The sequence below is a fragment of the Pseudorasbora parva genome, chromosome 7 (genome assembly GCF_024679245.1).
Source record: "Pseudorasbora parva isolate DD20220531a chromosome 7, ASM2467924v1, whole genome shotgun sequence".
Lineage (NCBI taxonomy): Eukaryota > Metazoa > Chordata > Actinopteri > Cypriniformes > Gobionidae > Pseudorasbora > Pseudorasbora parva.
Window position 1 is genome coordinate 4,324,946 of NC_090178.1, and position 13,013 is coordinate 4,337,958.

General features: G+C 38.0%; 1 protein-coding gene across 1 annotated transcript in view; it reads left to right on the top strand.

The window, feature by feature from the left end:
* The first annotated feature begins 7,136 nt into the window (after nt 1–7,136).
* Nucleotides 7,137–13,013, top strand: part of iglon5 (IgLON family member 5) — a 342,705-nt gene continuing 336,828 nt past the window's right edge. The window contains exon 1 of the mRNA XM_067447821.1: nt 7,137–7,613. Coding sequence (XP_067303922.1) covers nt 7,556–7,613 — 58 coding nt within the window. The 5' untranslated portion in view covers nt 7,137–7,555. The remainder of the gene's footprint in view (nt 7,614–13,013) is intronic.

The window sequence follows — 13,013 nt, forward strand, 5'->3', positions numbered from 1 at the left end:
AAAAAGGGTCACACTTGGCAACTGACTAGTAAGTAAAATTTGTTTTCTTTTCTTTCTTAGGTCCTGAAGTATTGAGGTATTGTGCTAACTCTTGTTTGTTACAGGGATTCTTGACAGACCCCTGTCTTAAGGGGAGGGGTGTGACGACTGTTTAGTGGGGTTTCCCTAGTTTGAGGACTCTGGTTGGCTGGCTCTGCCCTTAACTGGCTGTCTTCAGATGGTTTGATTCAGCACACCTGCTGCTGACTTCCTGTTGAGCCTTGTTAAAAGGAGTCTGTGAAAAAGACCCAGAGGCGGCAGGCTGGACTTGATTATTGTTTTACGTTTGTTTGACTTTGTTTCTTTGGTACATCCAACACTACATCAGCACATTACCCTTTCATGCATTCCTTACACAACACACTGATTCCTGACTGTTACATTTAATACGGTTTCTTTTCTGTATAGTTCTATTTTGTTAATACATTTCGTATTTTATTTCGGCTTTCGTGTGTGTCCCAATCTTTGTTGCCCTTTGAGCCCCGGGGCGTAACACTTGTGTACATAAATGACATGAAATATTGAGAATAAATGATTTTATTACGTTAAAAGAGAGAAAGAAAATCACTTGTCTGCGATGATTAACCAACCCAAAGGAGTCCAGAGAGACTGCTGTAAAAATGATTTGTCAAAGTTGTAACAGTGTTAATTTACTATCATTCAGATATTTTTAATAAATAATAAAAAATAAATAAAAGGATTTTTCAACATAAATGTTTTTAAGATTACTTTTTTTTTTGGTCCTTTTATTAATAAAATGTATTTTTTTTATGTGTATAATTTTTTAATATTTTATTTCAGTTAAAGCAACAAAAATACTTTTTTCTGGTTTTAGGTTCACATAACTGTAATATAAATTGTAAATGCAACAAAGATTTTTTAAGCAGGTTTATTTTTCCCAGTGTATTGCAAATATTAAGGAAAACTGTCAGGATATTCATTATTTAATGTATGATCTATAGGCCATGCATTAGTGTTGTTTTTGTCTTGCTTTCTCAGGATAACCCAAGATAAACCTCCAGACTGTTTTCTTGGGTTATGTTGACACCACAAGAGAAATAAATAATATATAATATAAAATAAATAATTTTGAGAAAACAAGACAGAACAATAATAATGCACGGTGTGTGTGAGCCGTTCTTTTTCTACTCTTGAGTCTATGGCAGCCAATAGAATCGTTTGGGGGAAAGTTATGAAATTTGGCACACAGATAGAAGACAGTCTCCACTGACACCGTAGCAATTTTGGAGTCTCTGACTCCCTCAATCCCAAAGTTATGGAATTCAAGTCAATTTGTCAAACCGTTTTTTGAATAACTCACAAACTAATCTGTTGAAGAGCACACCAAAAGGATCGTGAGGCTATATCTCCACAATAAAATAGCGTATTGGACATTAAGAAAATATCTGACTTCAAAAAGTTCACATCTAGGCTTAAAGGTGCACTATGCAACTTTCCGTCCACTGGAGGGCGCCTATTCAAAACAAAGGTGTAGTTTGATGACGCCAAGTGTGAGCACAGTATCTTGGGACATGTGGTCTTCACCTCACAGCCGGTGGAAAATAGGACTCGGACAGAAATCATGTTCATGGATGCGGTTATTAACGTTACTGTAGTGTAAAGCAGAGCAGGACCGAGTGTTGTGGAGCTGAGCACGGAACTTTTTATTAACACGGGACGGGACACATTTGCCGGGCGCACGCTCTTCCGCTTTTTCCGGTCATGACTATAAGGTAAAGCCAGCAGCTCTGTTTATCATATTAGATACATTTAAGTGTGTTTAAAATGATGTTCTGACGTTACTCTGTGTGTTTGCTCGGCGCTGCTGTGACTTGTTCACACTGCTAAGAGAAAAGCTCTTTACGCAGAATAAACCCGAGGGTAGCGCAGATATGACGCGATTGACAGGCGACTCCCTCAAACGCTATGGTGACACGTCCCGGTCCTTAGTTAAAATAGCAATTTTCTCACAATTTACAAATAGTTGGAAACATTTGGGATATTGTAGGTACTCAACTGAACAAAATATATAACACTGGCCTAGTGGTTTTTGGATATTTTACTGCAAAAATTCTACAAAGTGCACCTTTAAGTTATGGCTGAAGGCAAACCAAAACTGTAACCATTTTTAAATATCGTCTCTCTCTCTCTCTCTCTCTCTCTCTCTCTCTCTCTCTCTCTCTCTCTCTCTCTCTCTCTCTCTCTCTCTCTCTCTCTCTCTCTCTCTCTCTCTCTCTCTCTCTCCTCTCTCTCTCTCTCTCTCTCTCTCTCTCTCTCTCTCTCTCTCTCTCTCTCTCTCTCTCTCTGTTTTATGCTTGTATGTATATGTATGACATATGTATATGGCTTTGAAATGATTTGGAAAATCCCAACCAGGGACAGGAGTTGATAATTAGCACTAGCTATAAACTCTATATGCTGCGCATCATTTGCAGTACTTGTATTGTAGCGATGTCTGTATGCATTGTCCCTGTTAAATAAACAAATAAATAAATAGATAAAAAGTATTCTGACCAAATTGGAGGCTACCTGCACAGTTTCGGTGCAGTGCCACCTAGTGTTCAGGAGATATAAAATTATATGGTCTCTTTAGATTTTTTGCAGCATGTCAAGTCGAACGATTCACATTTTGGGTGTCAGCCATTTTGAATGTTGTCATAAAAGCTATATTTTATAGTTTAACACATTGGTGAGTCGTAACAAAACTTGGTATGTGTCTTCGGCACAATTCCCTGATGGTACTCAAAAAGTGTGTAGTTTCAGGGCAAATGTTACAATACAATTTCCTAAACCACTAATGACTTCTGATTAAATTAGCCTACTGTAATAAAATCGATTCCTTGGGCCATGCCAAGTACATAAATACCAATTTTGCCATAGTCGGATGAACTTCCTGTCCGCCATTTGGATTTTCTTTAAAAAACCTACTTTTTTGAGCACCTCATAGACCGTTTGGTCCGTTGGCCACAGTTGGTCTGTTAAAGGCCATATTTTAACGATCTTAGCGCATGGTCTAAAGCGCACGGTGTGAGTGCACCTAGGGCGTGTCCGAATCCATTTTACTAGTCTATTGACGGAAAAAAATGTTCAGTGCGCCCAAAGCATGGTATAAAACAATTGTCATTATTCTCTTAATTAGTAATTAAGGGCGTAATGTGTTTTGGGCTGTGTTTTGGGGCGTAACGTGCCATAAACCAATCAGAGTCTCATCTCCCATTCCCTTTAAAAGCCAGTTGCGCTCGCACCATGACGGATATTTACAGTGAGGAAAGACAACGCTTCTCCAGAGAGGAATCCTTTTATTTTTAATATTTAAAAATGTGTTACCCTGTTGAGTTACACAAACCTCATTATTCAGTAAAGGAGGTGATATTTTTCTGCATGCATGCAACATCTAAATTGCAAAAACCACCACGACAACAACAAAAATCCTTATATTCTCCAGTCTGGAGCCTGAATGCACCAGCCGAGTGGAAAAGGACTGCTAACGGACAGCCTTCTCCAGATACATTAGGAGTGTGAGCCGAAGCAATATCACGAGTGTGCTGTACTGTTGGAGCAGTTGTGTAGGTGTGAGAGAATTTGAACAGAAAAATGACAATGATAAACCAAAGCAGGTCGCAGAGACTATAAAAGTAAGGCCTCCAAAAATCTTGACACTTATCGAAAAACGTGATTGCATTTGAAAAGGTCTCGGGCTGACACAAAGAACTTTGAATGGATGAGGGACACTGGGGTTCGGATAGCAATCTCGCAATGGAAATTATACCGCATCTGCTCTGTCGAAGTCTTTCTCTCTCTCTGACCATCAAAAACAAACACAAAGGACAACAGAACAGAAGATTCGGATCAATCGTCATCCTTAGAAATGAATGTGAACTATTACATGCTGTCTTTAACACTTGCATGCATATTAAATGAAACAATGAAGCATTAATGTGTGATAAATGCAACATATCAGGACAAAATTATTCAAAGCCGTGGCAAGATTCATAAGGACTCTGCACCGTTTCACAATTGATTTCACTGACAGATGCCAAATGAGCGTATGCTGGCAGAACATTTTTCACGCACAGTAAGGCTCAAAGCACTTTACACTCATAAACAGTTAAATTAGAGGTCAAATTGTATTATTAAAGCATGTGATCAAAAGGCCCACACAAGCATATCTCTTGAAAAGAGTTGAGTGTACTTGCATATGCAGGATCGTTTCCCCCGCAATACTCGATCATTATTCTTTAAAAAAATAATAAAAGGTGAGTAAATAATGGCATTTTTCATTTTTGAGTGAACTGCCCCTTTAAAGGCTCAATTCCAAGCTCAGTATCATACAGAGTTTACCATATTGATATTCAAATGCTGTTGCGACGTCCCTTCACTTCAGTCAGGGCAGCCATCAATCTACAGATGACAGTCAACACCCTGTTAGAGCACAATTCTCCAGAGTCGCTGACCTTGTGAGCGTACGTGTGAATATTCCCGCCAAAATTACCATCAACGGCGCGAGACGGTGTCAAAACCACAACCAAAGTCCTCGTCATGAACATAACAGCAGTTCAGCAGCACCCCAGGTGGGTTTATACGGCTGTCCTTTTAGAAACGCATAAATATGAATATGCATAAATATAGAAATTAGTCAGTCTTTGCTCAGCGACTGACAAGTAACTAACAAAACAACTGATGCAACAAAACAACACAGAATTATTCAAATCCACTTATGTTGTTGTAGTGTTTTCCCTCCAAAATGATGTCACTTCCTGGAGGATGATGTCATTAGGAACTGGTTAATTAAGTTAATTTTTTCTTTTTTATACAAAAGACTAACAGGACGGTAAGTGATATGGATTATACAGGCCTAAACATATACATTTATTTTCTTCTAAGATATATTTAGAAATTCCAAGACAATATTTCCAAGAAAAATGTTTTATTTGAAGCATTTAAACCTGGGAAAACCTGATAAACACATGTTTATAACACATAAAGATGCATATGTGTAATATATATGTATGTGTGTGTTAGGCACACATACATATATAGGGCACTAAGGCACTAAAGACTTCGTTACAAAGTCCATCTCACTACAGTGGCTGTACAATAATTGTACCAAGAACAGTTTTTGTGCGCAAAAAAAAATCAAAATAATGACTTTATCTGCCAAGATATTGTCTTCCGTGTAGGTCTCGGACGAGAACTCCCGCGATAGCGGCGCTCCTCCTCTTCCGGGTCATGTATTCGCTATGATTCGAACGGCGGAGCTGCGTCATATTCTCGCGCATGCGTCGAGTTCACGTCAATAATTTGGTGGATTATATCGTTATTTTGATTTTTGTGCGCACAATAACTATTTTCGTCGCATTGTAAAATTATTGTACAGCCACTGTAGTGAGATGGACTTTGTAACGAAGTCTTTAGTGCCGTTATGGGTCTTGTGAGTGGGAATGTACTGAATGCCAATGGAGGCCTTTCTGAAGCTTTTCTCAGCTTTCAACTAAAATATCTTCATTTGTGTTCTGAAGATGAAGGTGTGCCAGGTGTCCAACGACATGAGGGGGAGTAATTCATTTTTGGGTGAACTAACCCTTTAAATGTTTCACTCTTTGTTATATTGCAGCCATTTGCTAAAATCATTTAAGTTCAAATTTTTTCTCATTAATGTACACACAGTGTACTTGTCCCTGTACAGTGTACAGTCCACACATATTGACAGAAAACACAATTGTTGACATTTTTGCAGATTTATTAAAAAAAGGAAAACTGAAAAATCAGTATTTAGTAGAAGCAGTTTTGATCTAATACAGCCTTGAGTCTTTTTTGGGCACACGTTTTCCACACCTGGATTTGGGGATCCTCTGCCATTCCTCCAGCAGATCCTCTTCAGTTCTGTCAGGTCAGATGGTAAACGTTGGTGGACTGCCATTTTCAGGTCTCTCCAGAGATGCTCAATTGGGTTTAAGTCAGGGCTCTGGCTGGCCCATTCAAGAACAGTCACGGAGTTGGTTGTGAAGCCACTCCTTCATTATTTGAGCTGTGTGCTTCGGGTCATTATCTTGTTGGAAGGTGAACCTTCGATCTTGAGCACTCTGGAGAAGGTTTTCGTCCAGGATATCCCTTTACTTGGCTGCATTCATCTTTGCCTCGATTGCAACCAGTCGCCCTGTCCCTGAAGCTGAAACACACCCCCACAGCATGATGCTGCCACCACCATGCTTCAGTGTTCAGACTGTATTTTTACAGGTGATATTTTTCTCCACACATACCGCTTAGAATTAAGGCCAACAAGTTCTATCTTGGTCTAATCAGACCAGAGAATCTTATTTCTCACCATCTTGGAGTCCTTCAGGTGTTTTTTAGCTGGACTCAAATGAAGGTGTAGAACCGCCTCAATATTTCTTAGAAAAATCAATTTATATTTAGACCTGTGTAATCAATATCACTTTCCATCCTGCTGGTGTTTTGTAAAAAAAAAAAAAAAAAAAAAGCCAGTTCCTTCATAACATCATCCCCCAGGAAGTGACATAATTTTGGAGGGAAAACAACAACAACAACATTAGAATATGAACATGAATAACATGAGATCAAAATATTTATATATATATATATATATATATATATATACAGTATACACACACACGTGTTTACAATGTGTGTAAATAATGCATATATGTATATTCAATCCAATCAAACCAAAGTAGTGAAATGCATTTGTAACTAACACGGTTTACCTCTTCCAAAACTGTAAAATATTGTCAAATACAAAAATGTACTCTACAGTAGGAATGACCCAACAGGCTACATCAAGTGTGTTATTTCTAAACAATTCTCTACTAAGTTTCCCCACGCAAATCACCTCTCCCAGTAGAGAACATAAACCACTAATGTGCATGTCCACGCAAACACCTTTCCTCCAGCACTGCAGTGCACTGAGCATGCTATAAATCACCTTATATTATCATAGCGCTCTAGTAGGCTCCGCCCCTGTGTGCTCACGATTGGCCAAGTCTCCTCCTTGATGCCCGACCCCCTTCATCGACGCTCGCTGACTGGTGGAGCAGGTTCTCCTTGAGCTGTCAATCAGGCGCTTCTTTCGTGCTCCGCTCTGAAGCGATGCACAGTGATTCTGATTCACTGAACAGCACAACATCCCACTAAACCGTCCGACCTGTCGGGTTTCTTTTTATCTGTGGATGCTCTTGCTTTGAATATAACAATCTGAGGAGGTGCATGTATTAGAATTTCCCTTTCTTTTTTGCGCAAGGATTTATTTATCCATCCTCTGGCACTCCAAACGCCAACAGACTGTGTTTGGTCTCCTTGCAAAGGGTCACTTGGAGGAATCGACCCGTCTTGTGGCACTCCTGACACACTTGGAAGATTTGTGGACTGCGGACGTTTCGTGAAATAGGACACACGGACGGACAACTGCGGTTTATGCGTGTTCCCGTTCATAGAAGATAAAAACGGACTGTTGCTGCAAGAACTGACACTGAGAAATAACAAACAATCAACTCAGAACATGAGCTGCGCAATGTTGCGACACGCGCTCGCTTTGCTCTTGGCGTTGCTGTGGAAAGGTAAGTTGCCAATCTTAAAGCATTCTTCTGTAGAGAACATGTTCCTCACTCGTTCCTTGCTCCATTCTTTGCTGGGACCTGGAGTGGAATACTAATGCGGCTCCGAGGGTCTACCTGCCAATGAATCATGTGTGTGAGTGTGTGTGTGTGTATGCGTGTGTGATCAAATCATAGAGACAAGTGCGCTCCACAACACACGAGTTCTGCATATTAACACTTTGCTTGTGGAAAAAACATCTATCCAGCTCTCCTCGTTTCTATCTCCGTGCGTAACAAGTCAGCGGATGCCTTTACAGATATTGTGACCATATTTGTATCGGTTTTTATGGCCAAGATCGATGCTTTTTTCTGTTTTCTCTTTGTGAAGTGTCCGATAATATCACAAACAGCTGATTAACACAAGCATTATCAATTACTTATTATATAGTATAATGCTGTTCATATTAATTAATCGTTTTTAGGTGCTTAATATTTTTATGTATGCCTAATGTTTTATTTAGGTGCATATTAATTCATGTATAAATGCGTTCATTTAAACAAAAATCCTTTGGCATTTATTATACTATTTATATTGATTTAATTATAATATAAGATGGTCACAGATTTGCACAGTGGTGTGATGCTGTTGTTGGGTGTGATACTTTAGAGACCCAGCAGATGGCATTAATCAATACACCCGATATTCAGAAACCGATAATGGTTATTTTTAATTGACTGATATGCAGTATAATAATGATAATAATAATAATAATAACTACCTTAATTTTGACTCATCATGAATATTTTTTTATCATTGCTGTTGTGGTTCTTGCTGTTGTTGTATTAAAATTGCCATTTAATTATATTATATATTTATATATATTTTATAATATTTTTAGCATATATTGTACTAATATTTAATGTAATTTTAATTGTATATTTATTTTTATAATTTAGTAATTGTGGTGTTTTTTATAGGCCCATAGGTGGTATTTATCGGTAAAACCGATATTCATTAACCGATAAAACATTTTTTCCTACTTTGAAGTGTCTGATACACAAATAATAATAATTAAATATGAATTAGTGACTCATCATGAATATTTTATTATTGCTGTTGTGATTTCTCCTGATGTTGGTATATTAATATTCCCATATGTATTGTTATTATATTAGCATATATTATATTAATATGAATTGTAGTCTATATTTATATATTTTAAGTGATAATTTTTACAGTGATGTAATGTTGTTGTTTGTTGCTGTTCTTTAGAGATCCAGCAAACGGCTCTTATCGGTTGAACCAATATTCACTGATATTCAAGGATCTACATGCAATTACTTGTTGAATTTAATAATCTCTCTGAAATGGTTGATGCACATTACTTATATCTTGATATGTGCAAGTAGTGATAATCCCACAGCAGAAACAAATTTTGCGACACTAACGGTTGACAAAAGACCATGTGATTTGTGTTACAATCTACTCCTAGCTATCATCTTTTTGATTGTGCTGGCACAGTCGCACTTGTTGAAATGGTTAATATGAGAAAGATGAAGAAAACCGACTCAGCTGTGGGATTCGTATGGATTTGGAGTACTATTGTTGTATTATTGATCTGTCAGGGAAGGCATGGGGCATCAGGGATGGAATAATAGCTTTTGGTGTGCTGTGAATGGATGAATACTTGCCTTGAAACGATGTTTGATTCCACTTTTTGAGCCCTTTACCATGATGAACACAAATTTAATCATTCTTTGCACTGATTAAATTCTTTGCAAATTTAATCATTCCATGCACAAGTTTTTTTTTCCATGTGCATGGCAAAGTGTCTCTTGCACTTCTTACGTGCACTTCAACTAATACATTTGCATAAATCGTGTGTTAATCAAAATCGATATTCATTATTAGAGGACAGTTCTGCTGATGTGCGGATCAATGCGAGGTTGATTGCGAGTCTTTATGCCGCTCATTTTTTGCATACCAATTTCAAATGTTGTGTTCCTTGGAAAGTAAAGGTGAGTAAATAATGACAGAAATTGTCTCTTGGTGGAACTAGACTAACATACATACTAACATACAAATCATACAAGATGGACTTGTGGAAGGATGTGTGACACTGTGCGAGAGAAGAGCATGTTTTAATTTTGGTGTCAGCATGTGTTTGGATGGTGGGAGGGGTAAACGAGACGCCCTGAGAGTTTGTTCTCCCTCAGACTCAACAGTGCTGATGATGTTTGCTCAGGGGAAAATCTGTCTGAAACTCATTATGTTTTTTTTTTCACAATTCAGCAGTTCTGCACAAGGGAAATTGATTCGGGCGTCTGATAATTTGATATGTACTGACCACATAATTTACACTCACTCACAGTTGCTGGCCTTTCTATTATTGATTCACATTTTGTCTTTATCCGTCATCTATGTTTGAAGTGCAGAATCTGATTAACCAAAAGATCCTAAATATATATTTTTCTTGCATAACTTTAAAAAAAAGTATACTTTTCTTTTAATAAACTGCAAACTACTTTAGCTAAAAGCATCTGCCAAATACATTTAAACCTCCGACCCTATAAAATATTTTTAGATCACCCATAATGAAATGCTTTTTTTAACATTACATAAACCTCCCTGATACTTGACAGATATATCTCTGAAATAGGTATCCTGAGAAATCGCACCTGGCAGAACTAGACTGTGCAACAACAACAAAAAGATCTGCCATTTTTGTACAGTTAGAAAACGTCTCGGTTACGTATGTAACCCTCGTTCCCTGAAGAAGGGAACGGAGACGTACGTCGAACTTAGACCGACGAATTGGGATCTGACCTCAATTCATCAGTCTAAGTCTGACGTACGTCGAACGTGACCGACTGAAAGGGAACTAGCCAACACTGTAAAATATATTATTTGAAGTTGCATGTCGGCTTGACAATAAAAAACACACTTGAAATCCCATTTAAACATATTATTTTTATTCTATGACTGTGTCTGAAATTGCATACCGTAGATACTACTTCACAACCATTACAAAAGTACATTCTATATTGTATTGAATGTGTGTAGTATGGAAGAAATCTAGATGTACATCCGCCATGTTGTCATTGTCATGTGACCGTCACTTCAGTCCCATTCACAAATCCTCTCCCGTGGCCTGATGGGATAGTAAAGTGTCCACTGAATGTGCACTTCAGAATCTCACCGGAAGTAATCGGGTATTTTTCTTTTTCACCTGCTATGGATAGGCTAATATGAATTTGGACATGCTATTCGTTCGGCTCACATAGGAGTGTATTCAGGTTGATTGAGGCACTTTTTCCCAGTTATTGCTGTGGCAAAAAGAGTCCCAATCAACCTGAATTCAGGCCTACTGTTTTTTGCTTAGTGTATAGTGTGGAAGTGTATGCCTATGGTGCAGATTTACTAGCCTACACCAGCGCAAACCCTCATTTGGCGTTAAAAAAAAACACTCTCAGGATTTATCGCAGACACATGTGATAAATGAGCACTTGAAAGGTGTGGACAGGGTTATTTTTGGAAGTTTTTCAAATGTATGGGAGGAGAGTATTTAAATGAATGTGCTAAATCATGCTAAAACATAGTAACAGCTTGCTAAAGCATAAACAAACGGCTAGAAGTGCAATGTGCTTGACTTCGTCTAACTTTAAGACAAGGCTTTGTCAAGCCAGCATCATGGCATTTGTCATCAAACTATACTATAGTTTGAGTTTGATTGTACAATGACATGCTATTTAAGTCTTTTTTGTTTGATTCAATGTGTTACTTGCCATATCGGTGACATTTACTACACTCTAAAAAATGCTGGGTTAAAAACAACCCAAGTTGGGTTGAAAATGCACCAACCCAACAATTGGGTTGTTTTAACCCAATGGTTGAGTTGTTTTAACCCAGTGGTTGGGTTAAATGTTGCTTAAGATAACCCAATTGCTGGGTAAGAACAACTCAACCATTGGGTTAAAACAACCCAATTGTTGGGTTGGTGCATTTTCAACCCAACTTGGGTTGTTTTTAACCTAGCATTTTTTAGAGTGTAGCTAAATCTAAGCAATCTAACTAATTTGTTTTATTCAGTGAGTTGGAAACACCTCCTTTTTTGGCAAGCAATTCAACTGAAGGCCTTAAAAAAAGTTCAAAAAGTGTAGAAATTGCTAGTAAATTTCACACTTAATTGCAAAGTAATGGCAAGTATCGCATTGCCATTTAATGCTGAATTTTGAAGTAGAAAGACTCATGGTATTTTCTAATAAAACATACAACAAATGGTCTTTTTGGGATATTTTTGGAAGTAATTACTCTATCACAGTTTCAAAAAGTACCATAGTCTGATACCCTCACTGTACCTCCACAGTATACTTTTATGCAAATGAATCAAGAATGCAAAAGACTCATTAGTCTCCACATCAAAGGCAGAGGGGTTTCTGTTCTCGAAACGTGTTTAGTTCCATTAGCTCATTCTTTCCTCAACATTACCAGGACGTATTCGACAATGCCGCAGTGGGATTACGGGCAGCACACCAGTAGCTGGAAGATTTCTGGTTCCCTGCCCTGGTTTTGTACCCTTGAGCAGGTCATGTGACCCAGACTTTAGTGCAACATGCATCTGTGCTTCCCCTTGACCCAACACAGATGCCTTGAAACGCCTTATGTAATCGAATTAAAATTATGCGTTGACTGACCTAGACCAGACAGAAAGATGACAATTTTTAAGATGAGAGTTCTTATTGTAAAACCAGTCATGAATCTGTGTTTTCTTAATTGTCTTTTTAAGACTAATTGCTTTTAATGCAGAGAGGGAGAGAGATTGCATTTGTTCTGTTTGTCTTGCAGGGCATATTTTGCTTCGACATTTTGCTTTCACAGTGAATACTAATCGCACTGCAACACAATAAGTCCCTGCAGGGTATCTAAGGGCGCTTTCACAAGAGAACTTTTGGTGCAGACTCGAGTCCGTTTGACGTCAAAGCCCGGGTTTGTTTTGTTGGTACGGTTCATTTGGACTATCTGAACCAGTGTTTTATGAGCATTTCTCAAAGCTATGTTTCCATTAACCTGTTTTTATGCACATTTTTGAAGTATCACATCAGAGACTAGTGATGGAAATGCCAAATTTTGCCAAAAAAATCCCTTTTTTACGCTCACTTGAGGTAGTTTTTGACTGGTGCAAAAACAGTGAATGCGATTAACGGGAGATGGAAACTTTTAGAAGAATTTTTTTGACGTATAGCTAACATTAAACCCAATTGATAGGGACATTCTGAAAAGCTTAATGCACAAAAAATGTGATATTAAAAGACCAAACTCCGTAAACAAAATACTAATAAAGCACACGATGTGTAGAAAAGCAGATGAGCCCAGAAAATGACGAAAGAATGCAAATTTGTGTTCAGGGTTGTTTTTTTGTG